This window comes from Mixophyes fleayi, chromosome 6, assembly GCF_038048845.1.
Source record: "Mixophyes fleayi isolate aMixFle1 chromosome 6, aMixFle1.hap1, whole genome shotgun sequence".
In the NCBI taxonomy this organism is placed as follows: Eukaryota; Metazoa; Chordata; class Amphibia; order Anura; family Limnodynastidae; genus Mixophyes; species Mixophyes fleayi.
Window position 1 is genome coordinate 35,773,440 of NC_134407.1, and position 24,549 is coordinate 35,797,988.

At 40.7% G+C, this 24,549-nt stretch overlaps 1 protein-coding gene across 3 annotated transcripts in view; it reads left to right on the plus strand.

Annotated features, from left to right (window-relative positions):
- BTRC (beta-transducin repeat containing E3 ubiquitin protein ligase) overlaps positions 1 to 24,549 on the plus strand; it is a 133,979-nt gene that overhangs the window by 42,536 nt on the left and 66,894 nt on the right. For 2 of the 3 annotated variants that reach the window (XM_075216270.1, XM_075216271.1), the window contains one exon: positions 17,931 to 18,020. The exons of the other annotated variant lie outside the window; for it this stretch is intronic. In XM_075216270.1, coding sequence (XP_075072371.1) covers positions 17,931 to 18,020 — 90 coding nt within the window. The remainder of the gene's footprint in view (positions 1 to 17,930; positions 18,021 to 24,549) is intronic. 3 annotated transcript variants of the gene reach the window in all.

The window sequence follows — 24,549 nt, forward strand, 5'->3', positions numbered from 1 at the left end:
TGCTAATGTCTCATGAGAGAGAGTGATTATATTAGCATGCACAATTCGCTCCAGCAACACAGATCCAAGGTATAAAAGACCCTCTAACAAACCGGAGTTGCTCGGTGTGTATACATATGTGTGGGTGCCCATGTGTGTGTATATACATATGTGTGGGTGCCCATGTGTGTGTGTATATGTATATGTATGTGTGTGTGTATATATTATATTATATTCTATTAGTGTGTGTGTATATAAAAAAAATTTAGGGGCTTCATTAATGTATACATGTGTGTATTTTTTCCTTCCTCCTATTCTATACAGTAGATCCAAATGATTCAGCTTGTCAGAGGCTTAATATCATTTTAACAGTGTACTGAATTGTGCCTTCAGGCAAAATATAGTTTTGTAGCTATAACCAACCTATCCATCTGCCAGCCAGATTGGGATTCTCCTATCCAAGGCTTGCATCCTGCCTCACTGACAACTCCAAATAGGATTAAGGATTCTGATACATGCAAATAAACACACTGTCATAAAATCCAGCTCCTTGGCTTCTTAAATGTTTTTAAATGTTGTATAAATTATGCGTTGGAGGTAAAAAAAATCTGAATTTAATAAAAGGCAAGCTTTTTTTTTTTTCTCTTCGTGTGCTAAATTGTGAACATTTTACAATTGAGTTTTTTGTTTTTTTTTTTTTTTGTATAAATGGTGCTTTCAGTGTCTATGTAGGGCTAGAACATCATCCATGCAGTAAGGAGGCGGAATTTCAAATGGAGTCTCCATGTTTAAGCCTCAGCAGATGTACACGGTGAAGAGACTACTTGTATACCTTGTGTCTAAAGAGAGAGACAGTTTAATAGAAATGTAATTAGCAGATTATGCTACATTAAAGAAACATTTGCAGAGTTTAATGTGGCACTTGCAATACAATTTGTGGCAGATGAAAAAAAAAACAGATGGATGCTCAATTATGGTGTGGACCAGCTTAGAGCCAGCAAAACATAATGACTGTAGAAGACAATAATTTAGACTTGAGCATGTACCCATTTTTATTTCCTCATTATATATTAAATGACAGGACATTACAGCAGACTACTTGAAACATACTGAGCACATCCATATTGTTCTCACATTGAGCATCTACCGGTTATTTCAGTCTGCAGCATATTGGAAATATTTAGGAAACAAATTGTTTCAGAGCAATGCAGACCAGTCCTGTTTATGAATGACCTTGTATACCGCATCTCTTCCTTAGACTAGAAACACTTATTATAAAGCAATTTAAAACCGCAGCATATTTTAATAGTGCACCCCTACTAAAGCTGGACACACACACAGAATTTGGTCGGACAATTTGACAAACATCGCCACTTGAATATGGCCTAGTTTGTGGCTTGATCCTAACTAATCCAAATCTGATCCAATTAGATCTGGCTCAATCCTTCAGAGTGTATAATATCATTATTATAAATGTATAATCTATCCTCACATATGAGGTTATTGCAGTTTGGAATAAATGATATATGTGACAAACTTCACAATAAACCACTTTTATCAACAAATTACTACTACTACTTACAATGTAATATGGTTGTATGGCCAATTGCAATACACATGGGCAACCATACTGCACAGATCTGGCTCTTTAAGCCGTGCGCAGAATGAATGGACCATAGTGTGCTTTGAGCCTACGTTTAAATATATAGTTTATCTGACCATTGTACTTCTGGGTTGGCTGACCTCTCACACACATAGATGAAGTGATAATTTATTTGGTTATCAACAGTAATACTTCTATCTGGCTCCAATTTGTTACTCATTCCTCCCAAAATGTCATAGTGCTATAGAATGATCGCCACATGATAGAACAATACTTTTTCATACATTAAAAGGCACTTTTACACATTTTGATGTTGTGACATCACAACTCTGTAACATAATACATACATATTCTACAATATGCATTTCTTACCGATTGGCAGCAAAAATAATTCACCCACATTCAACTGTACCCGCCTCTGCACCGAGCTCCTAGCATCCAGGGGTGGTCCTACAAAACGGTACCTGCCTCCACTCCCTCTGCACTGAGCTCCTAGCATCCAGGGGTGGTCCTACAAAACTGTACCCGCCTCCACTCCCTCTGCACCGAGCTCCTAGCATCCAGGGGTGGTCCTACAAATCTGTACCCGCCTCCACTCCCTCTGCACCGAGCTCCTAACATCCAGGGGTGGTCCTACAAATCTGTACCCGCCTCCACTCCCTCTGCACCGAGCTCCTAGCATCCAGGGGTGGTCCTTCAAAACTGTACCTGCCTCCACTCCCTCTGCTTCGAGCTCCTAGCATCCAGGGGCGGTCCTACAAAAGGGTACCTGCCTCCACTCCCTCTGCACAGAGCTCCTAGCATCCAGGGGCGGTCCTACAAAACTGTACCTGCCTCCACCCCCTCTGCATCGAGCTCCTAGCATCCAGGGGCGGTCCTACAATACTGTACCTGCCTCCACTCCCTCTGCACAGAGCTCCTAGCACCCAGGGGCAGTCCTACAAAACTGTACCCGCCTCTGCACCGAGCTCCTAGCATCCAGGGGCGGTCCTACAAAAGGGTACCTGCCTCCACTCCCTCTGCACTGAGCTCCTAGCATCCAGGGGTGGTCCTACAGAACTGTACCTGCCTCTGCACAGAGCTCCTAGCATCCAGGGGCGGTCCTACAAAACTGTACCTGCCTCCACCCCCTCTGCATCGAGCTCCTAGCATCCAGGGGCGGTCCTACAATACTGTACCTGCCTCCACTCCCTCTGCACAGAGCTCCTAGCATCCAGGGGCAGTCCTACAAAACTGTACTCGCCTCCACTCCCTCTGCACCGAGCTCCTAGCATCCAGGGGTGGTCCTACAAAACGGTACCTGCCTCCACTCCCTCTGCACTGAGCTCCTAGCATCCAGGGGCGGTCCTACAATACTGTACCCGCCTCCACTCATTCTGCACAGAGCTCCTAGCATCCAGGGGCAGTCCTACAAAACTGTACCCGCCTCTGCACCGAGCTCCTAGCATCCAGGGGCGGTCCTACAAAAGGGTACCTGCCTCCACTCCCTCTGCACCGAGCTCCTAGCATCCAGGGGCGGTCCTACAAAACGGTACCTGCCTCCACTCCCTCTGCACTGAGCTCCTAGCATCCAGGGGTAGTGTTTACAAAACTATATTTCTACACGGCATAGTAATAGGGCTAGGCCTTAATTGGGGCTATGTTTGTGGGAATCTGCCCAAGTTTCCCATTGGTACAGTGCTGAAAGTGACGCTATGCAGGACTGTATGAGGACACATCTTTATTATATTTGCAAATGTGCTAATTGTATAGTTATGGTGAAATTATTATTTATTTTTGTAATTTCCATGTATAATTCAAATGAAATGTGTATTTCCAAATACTAGCAATAGGACCTGCAGACCAAGCTAGTTTGCAGCTGATGGGTCAGGAGCTGGTGTGAAGCGTGCACTGTGAAGCCACTCCCCCTGCCATTGTTCACATTGTTGTGTAGGACTGCTGAGCATACCTATAGTGAGCAGGAGAGATAATCCCATTACAGAAGTGCCTGAGCACATCATCCATCTTTAACACCTTTTATTTTGTCTATATATTTCCTGAATGTGTGGGTAGAACATTACTATGATACCCTGGAAAACAAATAGTGTTCTCGTGTTAACTGAAATATGACAATGGGTCTGGTCTTTAACCGGTTAAAGCCCTAATCGCAAATCAAGTATATTGCTGCTTTACAGATACAGGTGTCCTAGCGTCACTAGGCACCAGGGAATGATTCTGCTCCGATATGGGCTTATTTGTGTTGCACATAATTAAGAATGTTTTATTTATTTATTTTTTCTTCTTACTTTTTTTCTCTTCTTCAAGAAACATTGGGTCCATGTTAAAAGCAATCCCATCTTCCTGCTGTCCCATCCTTAGCCCTCTTAAAACAATTGCTAACAGTGGGACGTGTTCCTGAGAATGTGTATTAGCAGAACCATTGTCTCTGTTGTTGGTACATTTTATTTGTTTTCTTCAAGCTGAGCAAGAAAATAACAACCCCCACACCGTAGTGTGTCGGCTTTCTTTGTTATCACGTAAAATAGACATCCAGTGCTGATCTGAAAGTTGGCAAAACGATCTTGTAACAGTATCCATATTGTTTTACCTCTGGCCATTCAGCAACTGAGCGTCCGTGTTCAGTAACTTCAGCCCTGTTGATGGATTCTGTTCTTATCCAGCATGGATTTATTGTATAATGTTAATATTAAAATAAAATCGTCTTTTTCCGTTCAGAATGCTTGAGAGAAGATTGTGAACCCCTTAGAAAGATTATCCCAGAGAAGAATACACTTGGACAGGTATTAACCTTTTGTGGTTGAGTTCTTAAAAGACTTGCTGCTTTGTCATAAGAGGTTAGTTTAGGAAGATGTTACCAAGGGTGTCTTGTTTTAGTGTGTGGTTTTTTAAATAACTGATTAAAATTTAGTATGTAATGTTAAAAAGTATGTGTAACACATTTTTATGGTGTGTATATACGGGTAGAGGGCTACAGTTTTCTTGGAATCCCAAATTGGCAAACCATTCAATTTTGGAAGCTGAAGAAAAGCAGTTCTTTATTGCCAACAGGTGGCTATTGAGACATTGGATGTTTTCAGAACAATTTGTAATTGTATTTGTGTGTGTGTTTTACTTAGATGTATGTTTTGCTTACAAAACAGATGTAATGAAGTCATTTTGGATTGTCAGAATGGGCATTACATCTGCCCCTTTCTGGGTAGGCATGTTACTGCCTCAAATTCAGTAGGAGCCACTACACAAATATTTATTGTAATATGTCTTGCTGCGGGCATAGAGCGGTAATGGTTGTCAGTAGAACACATCCTCCTCACCTTTAAAATGTATCATTTGGAACCATCTCATGTTTAATGGGAAATCCATCAAACATAAGCTTTTTCCAGTAACCTCCTTCACCCCTACTAGCAGAACTGTGGATAGTAAACTTAGAGCATTGACACTTTGCCACACAAACGATTGGACAAGACGTGGAAGCCGTCCAGGCAGCTTCCTGACAACCTATCAATGGTCCACTCAGCACAACATGGATTCATTTATGTGCATATGTACAGCACAACCACATCTACTTTGTGCATATGCAAATACATAGCACAACGCAACAGTTTAGCTGAAAAGCCATTATCCCTTTTGCAATTTTGAACACCTCAATCCCAAATAACGCTACATGCCATAAGTATGATTCAGCTTTCATGTATTCATAGTGTACAGCCAGAGTCCATCAGGTGTTAGCACAGCGGGGCTTGTTCACATGCTCCCAATATCGCTCCCGTCTCGGTGCTACTGATGAGAGACAGGGGTCACCAGGTGCAGAAAGTGGCTGCCAGTTTTGGGAATGGACCTGGAAGTGGTTGCAAATGTGACCACTGCAATTCTATTTACTACATCTCTGACGGACATGTGCAGCCAGGGCTGGCTGCACCATTAGGCGGCGCCCCCACGTGGAGCATTGGCCGCTGACATGGCGAGAAGGAACCGGCAGCTCTTTACCTGTCTGTGCCTCAGTGTCAGTGGTGGGCTGGGAGTGCAGTGCCGTTCTCCCAGACTGATGGGCGCAGGGGATGTCTCCTGATCTCACACAGATCGACAGGAACCCACCCCATAAGGTCTGCAGACCACCCCTTACACACCCTTGCTGTGCGTTGTGGCAATAGTTTTGAACTAGATGGCCCTTAAACCAAATGTCACCTGAATATTTTAATGCGCACATTTTCAAATGCTCCCCCCATATGCTGTCCCTGCCATGAAAGTCCATGTATCGTGCTGTGGCTGGCACCAGTCTGCATGTAGTAGATCTTGACAATGGGTTGTTGTGGGTAAGTTTAATTATTTATTGATATTTTTTTTTTCTTTATTAAATATAAATGCATGCCAAACTAGTCTCCATTTTGTAGGTCAAGCTCTTCTATAATATAAAAATCACAATTCCGTTTAAAATTCTGTAGCTTTCAAGTGAAATGTGGTAGAAACGTGAAAATATCTGAACAGTGAACACTCAGTATCTGCATGCTAATCATTTGTGAATCACTTTAAATACATGACTTGCACACCAGTGCACTCGCAGTGTATCACTATGTATTGTCCTGTATGAATCCCAAAATGTGTCCCCTTTGATCACAATGCTCAAAAACAATTATAAGTTTTGGCAAGTTTGAGAGTAACAAACATGGTTGGTTTTTTTTCCTTGTGTGTAAGGTTATAAATTAATTTTAATAGGCTGATCCAGATGGTTCATTTGGAAAATGGATAGTCAGATCTGCTGGAAATTAAACTAAATTTATCTGCATCATACTTCAAAGTGAAGTGAGCGAGAGCAACGCACATTAAGTCCTGCACATACAGATGGGCTAGCAGGTCACACGCGGGACTAATTGGATTCATTTGGAAAATAAGTGGTTGGGTTTTTGGATCATTGCTCGTTTTGAAAATACGCAACTTGCAAGTTGTTGGCTTTTTCTTTATCACAGGATTTCTTTCTCTTTTTTTGTTTTGTCTTTTACGTTTAAACCGTTCCTGCAAAAATTCTGTCTTTAGTTTCTTATGCTTTTATTGTTGTGTTTTGGATTGACATATATGGCTTTATAGCTAAATGTATAGTAGGTGTCCTAAGCTGCTCATTTTCATTGGCCGCTTACTTGGCTTTAATTTCTTTTAGGATCTCTTCCAATCAAATAACTAGATGAAATCTATGGACGTACTTAGGACCCAAATGACCTTTTGGAAAGTTAAGTGACTCCAGGGGTCCCAGGGCGTTTAACTGCTAAATATTGAAGTCAGGAATACAGGTCTGTAAATTTATTGCTCCGCCATCTGTTTTTCCTGCCTTCTAATAGGAATTATCGGAGGGTTTTGTTAAGCTATTGTGGTGGCCACCCCCTCGGTGTCTGACCTTCTTCTGTCTTTGTGGAAGCCCTGAATAATATTGGCGTTAGGGAGCAGATCAGAGGGCGGCTGTTCATGTTGCCCCCTCGTGATTACCCTAATGGCTTAAGAAAAGGCAATGGCAGTGTAGGATGTTTAAACACCCCCTGCTATTATTGATAAATGATAATGAGGTCCCATTTGCTGCCTGTGTTTCCTCCACTGCTAGTGCTATTGCAGCTTGTGCTCTTCTTTATCGGCAATGGGATTTCTTTAGCTTTATGTCCCTTCCCACCCATGTCTGTCTGTTCATTACCCAGTAAAAAAAAATAAAAATTCTTTCAACCTGTTAACCATTCAAGGAATTATTGGCCTTTAATTATAAAGCCCCAACATGTTGTTCAGCACTATACTGTCATGAAGATAAATTTGAACATACATTGAGAGAAATATAAGAATTCAGTGCTGCAGGAACTGAGCTCTGAAGAGCTTACAATCTAAGAGACGCAGGGAATTGTAAACCATTTAGCCATTCTGGAGTTTGAGCAACATGCAGAAGATGGGTAGTCTTGAAATAATGCTGGTTTTGTAAATCTCTGCCTTCATTCATGCTGTCTGTGCCCACTTTTTAAGAAGCATTAAACATATTTTGCAAGTAACTTTATTGGAACTTGTCACTGTTCCGTTTCATTCTTGCTAACCAAAATAATGAGTGCTAGGTAAATGTTTAGTAAGGACGGCAAGATTGCTCTGTACGGTCCTAAAATTGTGGCTATATTTTGCGAGTAAAACGTCTCTTCTGCTATTCTAGTGTTCTCTGCTAATAAGGTCTGTCAGCATTTTAGATGGGGCTCATTTGTAATGGTATAAACGGCAACCTTTGTGTGTGCTGCCCATGCTTTTGTGTGTGTGCCCCCACTTACCATCCTAACAATACGGCTTTTATAATAAAAGCATTGAGAGCGGCTGTGAGAGGAGCACGGCCCCCAACCCCCTAGTTATATTTCTTGCAGTAGTTAGGTTCTTCTGCCGTCATTCCTGCTTGGCTGGAACCCCCGGGGTGGGATCTGAAGGCATGAGAGAGGCCAAGTAAAAGTAACCGTGTCTCTCCCCTTGTTGGATTTTTCTTTTTATTCAGAAAACCTAATGAAAACCATCTGGTGGGGGGAAACCACTTTCCACCGCTTTGTATGTCTATTGTAGGGACGTTCACCTGCAGTGAAGCAGGGGTGCCCCAGTTTGTCTTGGAAGCCGTAATTCAACTCTTCATCGATACTTTGTAGTTTGTTGTGAAGGTGCTGGAGCCATTGAGTTAAACTGTCAGACGAGGCGCTTCTAGTAACTAACAGCTGCCATGTTTTCAACACCTTGTGAACGGCTGGAGTAATGTCATGGGTTATTAAATAGAGAATGACTTTGGTAGATTATCTTCCTTATACCTTTTACTGCTGACCTTTTGACTTGTGCACTAAAGCTGTTTGTATTGTCCTCCTTTCACAGAGTTTTGTGTGAACCATTCGCTAAAAGCTCAGTGACAGATTCCTCGGTCTATCCCAATATCCAATATAGCCCAGAACTTGCTTCCCATAATTCACTCAGCCTATTATTTTATTTAATTATACATTTGTACTTAAAACCTAGACTAATCTAGTATGCAGTTAATTTGCTCTCTCTCTCATTTTTTTTATTAGGTTGTCTAATTATGTTCTTAGCGTTCCACTTTTACCGTTGGAAATGGTATTTTCAATAAGTCTGTTTACTGGTAACTATATTGTGTTGACAGCACCCCCTCTAGTGGTGGTCTGTGTTCTTAACAGCAATTTAATTTTAGATCGATTGAATTGTTGAATTAGAGTTAATGTTCTGGCCATAGAGAAATAATAATCATTTCACGATTATTAATATTGGACTTCATACGATATATAAGCGTCCATTTGTTTAAAGGTCAACACCTTTTGAAAATAAAAAGCTCCAGAGTACGACTTTTATATAAATGTCTATAGCCATTTTATCATAATCATCCGCTTAGGTCAATTTAATAGCAGTCAATTATGATGGTAAGTATAAAGTGCTTTGCACAATATTATTTCACCATATTGGTGTATTGAGTCTTCATGAAACATTGACAACTAGATAATAGGTTTTCCTTGCTGGGCAACAAATCTATCGTCAAATCCTTATAACCAGAAATGGGCCTAACCATATTGATGCCTAAGATAACAAGTAAAATGATGTCTTTATTATTTTTTATACACAATGACATCTTGATGTTTCTCAAAGAGCTACACAATTAAATTAATATTGTCACTCTAGTTATTAGATCTGTCACCAAGATAGAAAGCAGCTATTTATTCAGTAACCGGCAAAAAAAAAGATTGCTTACAATTTGCTGCTCCCTAAAAATTGCTGTCTGAGACCTGTGTCATTCCACTTCATTGTAGCAGCACCCTGCTTAATTATTTTATTACATTTAATGCAAGAATTTTAAGGGCCGTGTGTGTGTGTGTGTGTGTGTGTGGCGCCCTTGGCACTCCAGGGACTACACATTACATTGAAAAAGACCCCACAGAGAATTGGAAGCATCGTTGCACCACCTCTTATTAGAACTGCATCAGAGAGATGTATTCACACAACATAAACAGCAGGTTCATGCATGACTGTATTCTAGTAGTCATTTAGTGACTAAATGTGTAAGCCACACCCCTGAATCGTGAAGCCGCTCTGTATGTCGCCTATATATCCCAGAGGTCTAGTGTAATATTGTGTTTGACATAATATAGGGCTGTGTTGCACACTGAGGGCCTGATTCATTAAAGAACGTCAATGCCGATACGTACTGTATTTTGCATAAAATCACTGTACGTATGCCCAGAACCTGACTGTACGCCAGTAAACCCAGCAACATCCAATTCATCTTTGAACACAAAGGACCCTTGCTACAGCCTAAGATTTCATGGGCGGAATGGGGAGTAGACCAGGCATGTGCATGTAGTCAAGGTAAGGTAAGGACGTGCCAAGCTGGAGTGCATGCCACAAGGTCCGATCCAAACTTTGGGAATCTCAAGGGTACGTGTTTTTAAGTTGTATCACTTGAACCACAAGTTGGGTGTAGGTGCCAACGGTCGCATGTTTTAGTTCGCATGCGCGTTTGCAATCCAAAGCAACTGTAAAAATGCTTTTTATGCACAGTAGACATTAATAATGTTCTAATGTATTTTACGGATAAAAAAATTACTTAACAGGTGACATGAATTGACTTATTTTTTCTATGCGTTTATATATGAATTGCTCTATATTGTCCATTAGACCAGAGCGTATGTAGACCTATATTCGACAAGAGACGTTTCCTCAGATCCGCCCCTTGTTGAATGCAAACGTGCATATGACCGATTTATGTGCATTTTAAAACGCAATTTATGATTGTTTTTGCGTTTAATTGGGCCCCGAGTCTACAGGAACTTGCTCTGCACCTGTACCTCCTTGACAGAGAGGGAGAATTTTTATGAAATGTACACTGTAAAAATCGTATAACATGTCAACCAAGATTTTAAATATATGGAAAATATACCCTGTTTAAAATTGGGGTCTATAGATGTCCAGGAAAATATGTGCGTAATCTTCATGTTGCACAGATCCCATTTCTCTAGTTGACTGAAATCAAATGACATATCGGTGGAATCCCTGAGAAGAGTGCCCCCCAGTAGCTGAATAATTCTGTAAACTGGTTGTTAGGAAGTAATTTTTCATAGAGAAGCAAGCTTAGTATTTAAACATTGAATGACCTTTGTTTTGTCCACAACACACACATTCTTTTTAAAATAAGTAATATGTAACATGCCTTTTCAATGTCGTGGTTTTTTTTGTTTTTTTGTTTTCCTACCAAATATCCAGAACTAGGCTAGGTCTCATTGGTAGTTATAAATAGATTATTGTCTTTTTGGGAAAAAAAAATATTATGTAAATAATGTGTTTTGGACAGTCTGTTAACAATGCTTCTTGTCTGCAGTATTATGAATTATGGGTAGGACTTTTTGCGAGTTTCTGCGTAAAACAAACTACTATTCAGACAATAAAGAACATGGTACCATCTACAGGCTGTTAGAAAGTAGTGCATCTAATTACAGTCTAGCAACTATTGTTTCTGCAATACCATTTACATTGTATTTGCATTGCAGTAATAAGCATATCCTACAAACACACATTTTCTAATCCAAATTAGCAGTGTGGGGTGGGGTTTGGTGTTAACTCTCTATTAATTTATGACCCACAAGAATGTATGGCATAGATTTTATGGCCTAATCTCTGATCATTTGAAGTTACCAATGGTTTTACTTAATCCCAAAAAAGCAAACCTTATTAGACTGTTTTAAATTCGTGTTTTCACCCAAAATTAAATCGACTATCATGAGACGTTTATTTATTTTAATTCTGTTTTAAACATATAAAAACTGGGCTTGATTCATCTTAAAATAGTGTGAACACAACTTGCGTTTCCCGTCATAATGAATCTATAGTTAATTTTTTTAAAAATTTTTTTACAACCATTAGTATCATAAAAAAATAGGCTATGTACATTTATATTTTTTTTTTTTTGCATGAAATATATAAATCAGTATGTTTTTAATGCCTACTGTACAGACTATGCATTTTTATAGTTTTTGTTACTTGCAAACACATGTCACTGCTCTGTCAGCACTTACAGCTGTCCTGTAGCTGGTGCAAGGGATACGGCTAAAAATCACATACCTAAGAGATGCCCAGAGCTTGACTTGGACGGATCTGCTGTGATCCACTTCTGCGCGCCCTTACTGTAAATTGTCTACATGCGTCTGCCCCTTTCTTCCTCAGTTACGCACTTCATTTGCGCGCGGACGTGCATTGAATGCCATTGCGTTCGCTGGTGGAATGTTCTTTTCTGAGCTTTTGCAGAGCAATTTCACCAAAAATATACAACACGCAGCGGGACTCATGCCCAAGATGAATCGGGCCCACAATGTTCCTTTATATGCCCGGTGAGTGCCTGTTTGCATTTTTGTGGCGTCTTACTTTTGTATCTGAACTTTACTAATGCTTAAGTTTTGGAGGTGTAAAATTGCAAAAAAACCCCAAAAAAAACCAAATTACTGGTGCTATATTGGAGGTGCAATCATTTACTGAACTGAAGGCAGCTTGTGTCATACTCTGTATATACTTTTGTGATCTTGGGCTGTTTAGCACTCTATCGATGTGACTGTAACAATAAAAAGCTGTCTTTCTCAGCACGTCGGGCAAGTTTTGTTTTTTGGTATCTTTTTTTATTTATTTTTCTCTCCTCACTAGTAAATGTGTGAGACTTAAGTGATCAATTGCTTTTAGTGTGTTATATGTTTCTCTTGACAAGTAAACCCTCTATTGATTAGCCATTACTGTGGTTGATAATCTTGTGTCATTGAATGAATTGTAAAAGAAAAAAAAAAATAAAGGTTAGCAATGTTTTTACCCCAGCAGCACTGCGCAAATTGAAAACACATTCCGAATTATAGGCAGCTTGGTCCAAGTCATTACAAGAAATCGGTATTTGTGTTTGTTAGCATACCAGATCTCTGGAAGCACTGTGTACAGAGCCCATCTTTTGCAAAGTGATGGCTGACAAGAATGCTGTACTAGTAATAGCTTTCCTGTATTCCTATGAAGAATTCCACCAGCATCCTTTTTTAATTTGTTTTTTTGTTTTTTTTTAACTGTATGGGATCCTCTCCAAGATAAAGTGTAATATATTATAGCATACCTCCCACATATGTGGAAGGAAGAGACAAATGGCCCTCTAGTGGAGGCTTTGTGCGACAGACATGAGGGGTATTTTGGAGGGAAATGTAGTCAGAGATTTGCATTCAAAGAATGTTTGTTTTGTTTTTCAATTTCTATAATGGACGGTAAGGAGATTCAAAATATTCCTCTAAATATTGTCTGATAAAAATGTGCAGTCTTTCATTATGAAAGAATACACCGATAACCTTCTGTTAATCTAGTATACCTGATTATATATTTTGTTGGCTGACCCAATATTTCTTCAAATGCGGCCTTTCAAGTCACTAGGGAATTGGTAGGCTGACTTCCCCTGAATATGGCTGCTCAAAGACTATGGCTGCCTCCGATAGTTTGTTGGCATCGGTTACACTTCACGTTCAAAATATGAAAAGCCCATATTTGATCAGTTCACAGAATTTGCTCATATATTGTTTCATAAACTAAAAACTTGGGTTGAACAGACAGATTATACCTGGGAACTCCACCTTCCTTATTCTAGCAGCCTAAGGGATATATTTACTAAACTGTGGGTTTGAAAAAGTGGAGGTGTTGCTTATAGCAACCAATCAGATTCTAGATGTAATTTATTTAATACATTGTACAAAAGGACAGCTAGAATCTGATTGGTTGTTGTAGGCAACATCTCCACTTTTCCAAACCCACAGTTTAGTAAATATACCCCTAAGTGTTGGGATTATTACCTCCTAATATTGGGTCTTGCACAAAAAAAAATTCCACCACATGGGCCTATTTATCAATCCCAATTGATGATGTGTTGGAGGTTTAAAAGAAAAAAGTGTACAGAAGTTTCAATTGTAAAGATTAAATGTAAGACAGCACCTTGATAATGACAGAGAAGGTAATTTGTATTGTAGGTTTTAGCGGTCTTTAAGCTCTAAGGATACTAGCTTCTAAATCTCAATCAGTGCATGTCTGTGGATCCTTCTGAAGTCCATCTGTCTCCTAAACTACAGCAACTGACTACTGAATTGTACTTTGTGTGAGTGATCGCTGATCAGACATAGCTTTAAATTCTTGTGTATAAAACCTACCTGGTTTTCTTCATCAGGAAATCGTGCAACGGTGTCCAATGAGGAAACGCTATTGACTGGTAGAATATAATTCATTCTGGAAGATGAAATGTTCACTTTAACTCCTTAGTATAGTCCATGTATGTTATTCCTGCATTGTGTACCCTGGAGTTCACTTGGTTTTTTTAAGCTTTTTTTTAAAAATGTAACTATCCAAGTAAACTTTTTTTTTTTTTTTTATTGTCCTATAAGCAGTGCAAACCCATTAAATTAACCCCAATTCCGTCAGACCCTCATCCCCTGGTTTATAGTATGAAAGACAGTTTGGGAGGGTACAAAGGGTTAATCGGTGTTAGTAACTAGATTGCACCTCCCACAGTAGCTATGAAGTAAGATGTGACTTTCTGTTTACTTATCAGGCATCAGAGTTTAATCCATATATCAGACCCATGGTGCCCTGAATCTGCTCTGTATAATTATAACAAGACCTCTCATGCTGACAGTCCAGAGTATAATCCAAATGGGCCGCTGGCCAGCATTCCATGTTACCCTAACTCAATGCTCAGAATAACTCCCATGCAGACTAGACCATTTTTCATTCCAGTTACCTCTTGTCTTGTAGGAATGTTTTATAGCTATGACACCAACTAACAATCAAATCTTCCATGTATCCAGCATTACTAGCATTATCCAGTCATAACTGAAGCACTAAGTAACTTCTAGTTCTTGAGCACCAGTGTATAGAATCGGTCTTAAAATGTCACTACTTATCCCAGTGCCTACATACAGTGGATACATTTATTTTGTGGGCTGGACTAGTATTCAGCCTATTCGTTCACTAGTGACCTCACTGATGCACGACTTACTAATGAATTATAGGCTGCAGTCCCATGAATAGTTATGTAACCCAAAAGATGGCTGCCTCCACTGTGACCAATCCATTTTAAGAATTTCCTTGTGCATTGCAGGGGAGATAATTGAATCCAGGTATAGTGATTTATTCAAGTGAATCAATCAAGAGTGTACTGAAGAGGACATTTTGAGGACTGCAGTGAATAGGCTTCATCCAATACAGATATATTATTTGGCCTCTGAGGCGACACCGTTTCTACTTGTAGCCATCTGAATGGTACATTTGCTCTAAGTTCATAGTTTACCAAACGACCATAGCTTGACACATGGAAGTAGGAAAACAATGTGTTTTGTTGGGTTTTTTTTGTGGGGGAACTCGCTTGTTTTCTTTTAATAATCTTTTTTTTTTTTTTAAAAAGATTAATTTGCAGTTGTAAACAGTACATTGGCAGTCTATCACTACTGTATCCTGTAGTATATATTACATTAATTAGTACTAAATGACTGCTATTTAGAACTTTCTTTTTAGAATCATCATATAGCTGAAATAAATTAAAGAATGTTTTTTTTATGATTAGTAATGCAACCTAGTGTACATCTTGTATTTTATATATAACCTGTTTAAAGGTGTATGCTGGTGCGAAAGATGTGCTTGAGTTGCTCATGTGTCTGGATCTACAGTAAATGAGCAACGCTGCGATCCATTGATAACATGGAGAGAAGTTTGCTGCTGACTGAGCAGGCACTGGTCAGAACCGGTGTGTAAGGGAGAGGAGACGAGACATGGGAAAGCAGGATACGCTTTAGGTTACTGGGTAGAAAGAAAAGTGTCCTGATCTGACACAACCCAATAAATACGCCAAATTGGCTGATATTAGAGATGATTGTGCAGGAGTAGCGTTGCCGCAGTAATAAAGGGGTCCCGGTTCAGGAGTAGCATTGCCGCAGTAATAAAGGGGTCCCTGTGCAGGAGTAGCGTTGCCGCAGTAAGAAAGGGGTCCCTGTGTAGGAGTAGCGTTGCCGCAGTAAGAAAGGGGTCCCTGTTCAGGAGTAGCGTTGCCGCAGTAAGAAAGGGGTCCCTGTTCAGGAGTAGCGTTGCCGCAGTAAGAAAGGGGTCCCTGTTCAGGAGTAGCGTTGCCGCAGTAAGAAAGGGGTCCCTGTGCAGGAGTAGCGTTGCCGCAGTAAGAAAGGGGTCCCTGTGCAGGAGTAGCGTTGCCGCAGTAAGAAAGGGGTGCCTGTGCAGGAGTAGCGTTGCCGCAGTAAGAAAGGGGTCCCTGTGCAGGAGTAGCGTTGCCGCAGTAAGAAAGGGGTCCCTGTGCAGGAGTAGCGTTGCCGCAGTAAGAAAGGGGTCCCTGTGCAGGAGTAGCGTTGCCGCAGTAAGAAAGGGGTCCCTGTGCAGGAGTAGCGTTGCCGCAGTAAGAAAGGGGTCCCTGTGCAGGAGTAGCGTTGCCGCAGTAAGAAAGGGGTCCCTGTGCAGGAGTAGCGTTGCCGCAGTAAGAAAGGGGTCCCTGTGCAGGAGTAGCGTTGCCGCAGTAAGAAAGGGGTGCCTGTTCAGGAGTAGCGTTGCCGCAGTAAGAAAGGGGTCCCTGTGCAGGAGTAGCGTTGCCGCAGTAAGAAAGGGGTCCCTGTGCAGGAGTAGCGTTGCCGCAGTAAGAAAGGGGTCCCTGTGCAGGAGTAGCGTTGCCGCAGTAAGAAAGGGGTCCCTGTGCAGGAGTAGCGTTGCCGCAGTAAGAAAGGGGTCCCTGTGCAGGAGTAGCGTTGCCGCAGTAAGAAAGGGGTCCCTGTGCAGGAGTAGCGTTGCCGCAGTAAGAAAGGGGTCCCTGTGCAGGAGTAGCGTTGCCGCAGTAAGAAAGGGGTGCCTGTTCAGGAGTAGCGTTGCCACAGTAAGAAAGGGGTCCCTGTGCAGGAGTAGCGTTGCCGCAGTAAGAAAGGGGTGCCTGTTCAGGAGTAGCGTTGCCGCAGTAAGAAAGGGGTGCCTGTGCAGGAGTAGCATTGCCGCAGTAAGAAAGGGGTCCCTGTGCAGGAGTAGCGTTGCCGCAGTAAGATACTTCTGCTAGAGAACAGGAGATTGACTGCTGCAGTTAAGGAGGGGAACAGGAGAGTAGTGAAGGATACACAAGTACTAGGTGTTCAGGTTTTGCATATGGTGGATGTGATTGTTTGAGGGACTGGAGAGGATCTAGTGGGCATGGCACATAGGGAGGTCAATGTATGAGAAGTTGGTGTAGTGGATCATTATCCCAAAATAAGGGATCAGACTTGCCAACTTCCTTTACCTACTGTGTTCTAACATTGGCTGGATGAAAGTCTTGACTAGGCAGTAAATTTGAAGAGATATAGTATGATTAGGATGTATTGGATGGTGCGATGGGGGTGGGGACTGGCGGTGGAGGGGAGGGGGGGAGAGAGTGCCTTATATTTAAAACCTGCTTCAACCCAGCTGCAGGGCTCTGTGAAAGTGGGTCCGTGTATGTAGATATACATAGTGGATAGTACACAAGTAAGGTACCGATTGGGATGTGTTATGAGTTGCCTACCTAGCATAGTTGTCAGTACTGAAATTCAGTTATTGCTATTGGGTGAATGAAGCACATTGCTGTCAATTTTAAAACTTAAGTTTGTTCAACAACTCTTGAAATGTAGCTTGAGGACAGTGTTGCTTGGTATTTTGTGATGAAACTTGTATATGATGTACAGGTAGGAGGAGGCATTTACAGAAATAATTATCATAGGATGGTAACATTTGGCATGACTTTCAATTAAAATATTTTTATTTTTTTTGTAAAGGAGCTACAAAACTATCACTCTTAGGAGGGCATAGTTTGATCAACTCGGACTTGAAGCTTATAGTCTGAGAGTGTATATGAAGACCCAGGGTATTAGAGCCTACACTCACCAGGTGTACCCCGGGACTTCTGAGTCAAGTAGCGCAGGCAGGCGACTAAAAGATACTGTTGCATCTTTCTCTGAGATTTGCCTAATACAAATTCCCAAAATTGGCTAGAGGATTAAAACCTTTGAATATAAATCAGACTGAGGCCCAGTAGCCACGATACTCCCAGGCACAATCCTCTGCACACTGACAGAAGCAGAGACTCCAATGCCAGTAGCAATGACGTACACACTTGGAGCTCCCTTGTATCCTCTTCCCACAACCATCCTGCAAAGGATTTGTTGAGCTTGTAGATACCACATAGCTCTCCAATGCCAGGGAAGCTAGTTGGCAGTGATTTATAGAAAAGTTTCTTCTACTTCTGCCAGTGTATTCGGTCTTAAGGATTTAGATAGTATTGTCTGACCTAGTGTAACTTTTTTTGTTTCAGACATACAACAGCTGTACCAGATTGTGCTTAAACCAAGAAACTGTGTGCTTATCCGGGTCTGCCATGAAGACTGAAAGTTGTGTGGTTAAAGTAAGTAAAAACTTTATCTGTATTATGTAAATATGTGTGTGTTTAAGTATATTGGGAAAGTGTCAGTGGGTACTGTGCCCATTGACTATATGGTTCAATAAACTAAACCTGCATTGAATGCAGTAGTCCTAAAATAGACACATAGCAGCCACATGTGTGTGTAAACTCTTAAGGCATGAAGTACCCAGGCAGTGTTTTTGAGGGGGGTGAAGTGCCCAGGCAGTGTTTTTGAGGGGGGTGAAGTGCCCAGGCAGTGTTTTTGAGGGGGGTGAAGTGCCCAGGCAGTGTTTTTGAGGGGGGTGAAGTGCCCAGGCAGTGTTTTTGAGGGGGGTGAAGTGCCCAGGCAGTGTTTTTGAGGGGGGTGAAGTGCCCAGGCAGTGTTTTTGAGGGGGGTGAAGTGCCCAGGCAGTGTTTTTGAGGGGGATGAAGTGCCCAGGCAGTGTTTTTGAGGGGGCTGGGGGGGGGGGGGGGGGTGAAGTACCCACCCAGGCAGTGTTTTTGAGGGGGCTGGGGAGGGGGGGGTGAAGTACCCACCCAGGCAGTGTTTGGACACTCAAAGGAAAATATGTCCCCTTTCCAAAGGATTTACTCTGTCGACTTAAAAAATCATCCAATTTGGAGCTTGTTGCTCATATGACTGCTTTACTCTCGCTCTCGTCCTAGGAACAGGGATTTTATTTAAACTACCGGCCATAATTGCACTCCACATCTCCTGTGATGATCTCTACTGTAATCGGTGCTTTATATATGCCACTACTTTGCCTACATATAATCCTAAGCAGTGTCCGGTAAAATAACTACAATGCTGGAATCTGTTCTAGCCTATCTGACCTCTGGCACAAGTGCCTATGTTTGCTATATATTACTGTCAAATGGTGGCTTTACTTATTAAGTGCAGAATGCAAAGGCTGTGTATTACTGAAATAGGTAAATAACTGAAGTGTTTATACTTAACCAAGTATGTCCACCATGTCTCTAACTCCTCTGCAACAGGTTGCCATGTTAGTAGAGAGATGCTTTCCTAACTAAGTAGGCAGAGTTTGAGTGACCCCTTTGTAGTCTTGCTGGGTAGAAATGCACTGTGTGGATTGGTTGAATCATACACAGGGGCTGGACTAGTGATGTCACAGTAACTCAAGTGCTGATAGGATCTGCAGCAGGTTAATAAAACGGATCCTATCTGGACTCTGTCCTAATGTGGTGGGAGCAGATTGAGCTGTGTGTAGTGGAGTGGGAAGTAGTACTTTTACTTTTTACCAGAGCTGCAGTGGAACATCAGAGATACTGAACTATACACATTACAGCCATCGTTCATAGCTGAACAGTTCAGTTTTTGCTTCCTTTAACTGCAGCCTATCTAATTCTCTTTTGCTTTAAACATGTTTATATATTTGATTTGAAGGCTTGATTCTGTGGTAAATAAGCAATGCCCGCTAAATTATGTGTTTTATAGAATTAGGTCCGTATTCCGAATTGAATTTCCCCGTTTCAGCTTCCACTATTTATTTAATGAATTTTAATAGCTCAGTTGTTTAGTTTAGAGAATTATCTACAGGAAAGAAAATATTTCAGTTTAGATTATGCTGAAACAGTGTGATTGTGGCATGAAGAGAGCCATGCTGTTTAATGAGCACAGAGTCCTTTTCTCGTAAGTGATAGTAAACATTTTCCTCAAGAATTACAACCAAGTATGAACTATGTAACTATTACACTTGTGTACCACTCTGCCTTAGCAGCTATTACTGGCAATTAAAGGGAAAAACATATTGCAGACAAATGTAATGTAAACCATAGTTTAGGCACGTGTGCCTTTCAGATGTATGTTGGTGTTTTAATTTTGCAGATTCTATGCAGATGTTCTGTGAGACAGAACACAGACTTTTGTGTTGTATTGTGGGGATTGGAAAACACAATGGAATACATGGATCATTGAGTATATCCTACAAACAGAATTTTAAGTGTCTGAGTGGGGAGGCCTTTCACACCTCATTCTGCAATTTGCTCACCATATGAGGCGTCTCTATAGGAGAACCCGCATGTGTTTAATGTCAGCAGCACAAAACCTTAGAGGTTCCTCACGTAAATGTTGTATTTTCCCAGTACTACCAACTTCCCCAGTGTCGCGTTTTTTTTTTAATATAATACGTTTGTTATACTTGATTAAGTGTTAACAGTTGAAAGGAGCAAAATTTTAAAAATGTTCTGCCAAATATTTGCCTCATTTACGCATTTGGCAGCAAAGTTTTGGCCTTCAGTATTCCCGGTCCTACCCCAATGGCACCTTTTGGCAGAATGTATTGTCTGTTGTCGTCACAGCGCTATTCATGGACCATTCTGCAAAGTGTGAACTGAAGAATACATGGTGGAATTGCATTCCACAGATCAACGCAGTAAATGTGGGACCCAATTACTGTATCACTGGAGCTTTTCACCTCTGCAAAATGGGGATGTTCCCTGCAAAACCCGATAAATGCTAATTTTTGCCACAGGTGTCAAGACACTGATCCAGCTTATGCTATTTCTCTCTGTTACAAAAAGCGACCGTCTCACAAATTATCCCATGATAGTGTGGAATAGATACTTAACTACAGTTAACACAGAAATTATCTTGTGTTTTGCTGAAAAAGTCCGCAAATATCTGGCATTGCCATTGCCTGCATCACTAACTAATACAGCCAAGTTCAACAACAAATATTTGGAGACTGCAGAGTTAACAGCCCATAAGGCTGGGTACACACTACAGTGTTTTCAGCGAATTATTTTATTTATATCGCATTAGTGTGTACTCTTGGACAATGAGTGACAGTCGGTCCAAAGCACCGACCATGGTTTGCTTTGATTAATTCAGCAGAACTATAAATCTCGTTCAGATATGAACGACATTCTTCCATTTCTGCAGTTGAGAGTTTAGAGCCATGATCTTTTTAGCCGACTGTTTAAGACAGTTGAAGAGCACAGATCTGAGGGTAAAAACTTTTAAAACCTGTATAGGTGGTGCGCGTGTTTTTTTTTGTTTTGTGTTTTTTTTTTTACATGTTAATAAAATCGTTATAGATAGCACACTGGTCTGAATACTACAAACTAAACTAGCTTTATCTACATATATCAATCAGATTAAACAAATCCAGTTAATCTATGTGTGTAACACCATCATCATCAGCTATTTATATAGCGGCACTAATTCTGCAGCGCTGTACAGAGAACTCGCTCGCATCAGTCCCTGCCCCATTGGAGCTTACAGTCTACATTCCGTAACACACACACACACACACACACACCCACTAACTAGGGTCAATTTGATAGCAGCCAATTAACCTACTAGTAAGGTTTTTTTGGAATGAGTGAGGAAACCGGAGCACCCGGAGGAAACCCACATAAACACGGGGAGAACATACAAACTCCACACAGATAAGGCCATGGTCAGGAATCCAATTCATGACCCCAGTGCTGTAAGACAGAAGTGTTAGCCACTAAGTCAACCTGCTGCCCAACACAATGATTATGTATTCACTTTTTCTATCTATTTGTTAGTGTTAGTAATGTTCTTCATTGTTAGTAATAATATGGGCATAGGTGATTCTATGATTGAACCTTATTTCTCAATATATAATACTATATTAATAAGTTTGAGAACTGACATTGGTGCACTGGTAATGTAGAGCAAAGTAACATCAAGAAATAACACTGCAAATCTGCTGAGTTATTAAATTCTGAAATATTGAGGAATCCTTGTTTGACTTAACAATGTGGAATCTCTCAGAAATGTACATAATGTGGACAAAAATCTTTTGTACACTGTCTTCACTAGTTCATCACTTGGTATACACCAATCAGCTTACACCTAGGTGTGCCAGACCGTTTGTGGGCTTAACTATCATGACGATTAATTCCTACTTGACTCCATCACAAAACATATGATATTCCTACGGTGCCTCAGTTATTTACTGGTTCTTAGAAAATTGATAGGCTATATTCTCATGAATATCTGTTCAGCTCACCCAATTGTCACCTTCATTGTTTGTAAGGGGACATATTCTGTTAATTATCTAAAATTCAGTACTAACATCTTGATTGGTGATTTTTACTACTGTAACCTCCATGATTTACTTACAATTAATTATGTTCTCGCTGTGTGTGGCTCACCTATTCATGGCAATGTGTTTAACATTTGCAATGGCTGTAATGTAAAAATAAGTACTAAGTAATTATTAAATGTAAATAAACTTTACAAATAAATGAATTAAAAGTGAACATTAGTTTCCATGTTTTTATTTTTCAGTCCATGATTTTTTCAGCAGAGTGCAGGGTCGTCTTCTAGCCTCCAGATGTCACTATTGCATATGTTGTCTATGGGGAAAAAATAAACACTGTAAAACCATTTTGATGGCTTTAGAACGATTCATCCCACTGGAATATTAAGTTAATCAGTGGAAGTATCTTAAACATATATTTTTCAAAACTCAGATGCAAAGCCATTTAAGTGCCTATAAATTCATAGTGCGCTGTCTGCGATGTGCCATTAATGAACATACTTGAGATGTAGGTACATCTATTTTTTTTTTTCTTCTTCTTCACCCAGTGTGTTCATTAGAAAAATGATCTGGAGAAGAGTTTTCCAAGCAGAATGAGCGGCAGGGGTAAGCGCTGGTGCGTGTCAGATCACCCGCACAGAGAAGATCACATGGCTTCTTCAAAAGTCAAACGATCAATTTGCCTCGTTTTGGCACTGTACTTAATGCACAAACAGTGCGATCTGCGGGGCTGTAATTGCATTGTTAAGGCCAAGGAACAAGCCTTTGCCTTTTCAGCAGACAGCTGGCAGGGAGAGAGGCATGTTGTTAGGAAAGAGAGAGGCAAGGCAAATAAAATTACTGCTAACGCTCAGAGATCGGCAGGAGCCCTACTTGCCTAATCTTACCGGTGGGAGCAAGCGGCTGTTGTAATCCAATTATAGCAGCATAAGCAATTTGTTAGACACTCCGCATAATGTAACAATTTCCCAATAAACTCTGACTTGTAATAACGTCGGCAAGAGCCCACATAAATCTGCCCGAATGGTGGGGGCTGGAGTATTCGGCTGGGGGCTTGTAATTGGCATCATCAGCACATTTTGTAGTGCAGTGTAGTGCAGTCTTTTAGTGCAGGGATTTTAAAACGCTCGTCAAAGAGTACCCTGTAAACCCTTTCCCTGCCAGGGATACTCTGGTCTGTGCGGTCTTGTCCTTGGTCTTACAGAACGGATAATATGTATTTTGGCAAACCCTGGTGTAGCTTTTAGGGTTGCCTTTTACATTGATCATCCATATTCGACCTGTCTTTAGTTTTACCACCTGAATGCTGCTTGTAAAAACTTTTATAGGTCCTGGCATCTCATCTGAGAAATATTCTGCCTGTGTTGGACCGTACTGTGTGTACTAGTGGGTTGCCAAACCTTGTTAATAATCTTTTTTTATGACCATTTTTATGAAGGTAAACTTGCATGCCATATAAATATGCTTTTGGGAATGAGCTAAGGTGTTTGAAGTAAAGGTCTCTGCCTCAAAACCACTGTGACGGTGCAAAGCTTGCTGTATATCTTTTTATAGTGGTGTGAGAAGTGTTGTTTTTATTTTTCTAATATAGCAAAAAAGCTACTTTTATGGACTGCCTTCACGTTTTCCTAATTATTAGTGATTTATGATGAGTCTGGTGACTTTCTGCTTTGAAAAATGTCTGTTTACACTATAAGTATGTGCATGTATATGAATAAGAACCGAAAGACGATTACAGATCTTCCACGTAAAGCAAAGTTTAATTCACAAAATTGTCGAGCCATGTGTAGTCATTTCGGTCCGCTGACCTTCAGGGCTTGTGCATTTACCTGGCTTTTGACCTGTGATTTTGCATTTTATTTTCCTATTTGCTACTTTTCTCCTTGGGATTCTGCATCCTGGCATATGTCATTTACCTTACGTGAGTGCATCCTCTTACTAAGGCGACTATATTATTTTTATTATTATTATTATTATTATTATAGGGTTGTACTAGAACCATGTACTGCATGTTTGTTGAATTAAAATGGACACGTGGCCACCTACGTTGTATTGTATTTTCATGTTGGCTGTAAGGTATTGTCCATTTATTTAAACCATTAGTCGTTTAAACAGGTTTCTTTTCATTTGCTTGTTTGAAGGAGGGGCTTTTAAGCACTTTATGATGTTTGTCAGCAACCGCTGTTGTTATGTAGTAAACTGAAAGGGTTGTTAATCCACAGCCTTCAGCTTCTTTTTCTGCATTATATACTATTCCTTTGATGTTAAATACTGTTGCAGAGAGGCTCTGTCACCACGATTACAATAGTAATAAATTTTATTTTAATGTACGCACACATGCAACAAAAAAAGAGTATTTCTGTCGTTTACTGTGAGCACATTAGTAAGCAGTCGTGCCCCCATTAAAGCAGCCTTTGTCTCCCTGTAACTAATGGCTGTTTCTCGTCGTTTTGACAGTGAGCTGTGTGCATTATTTTCTCCTGATATTGTAATAATAA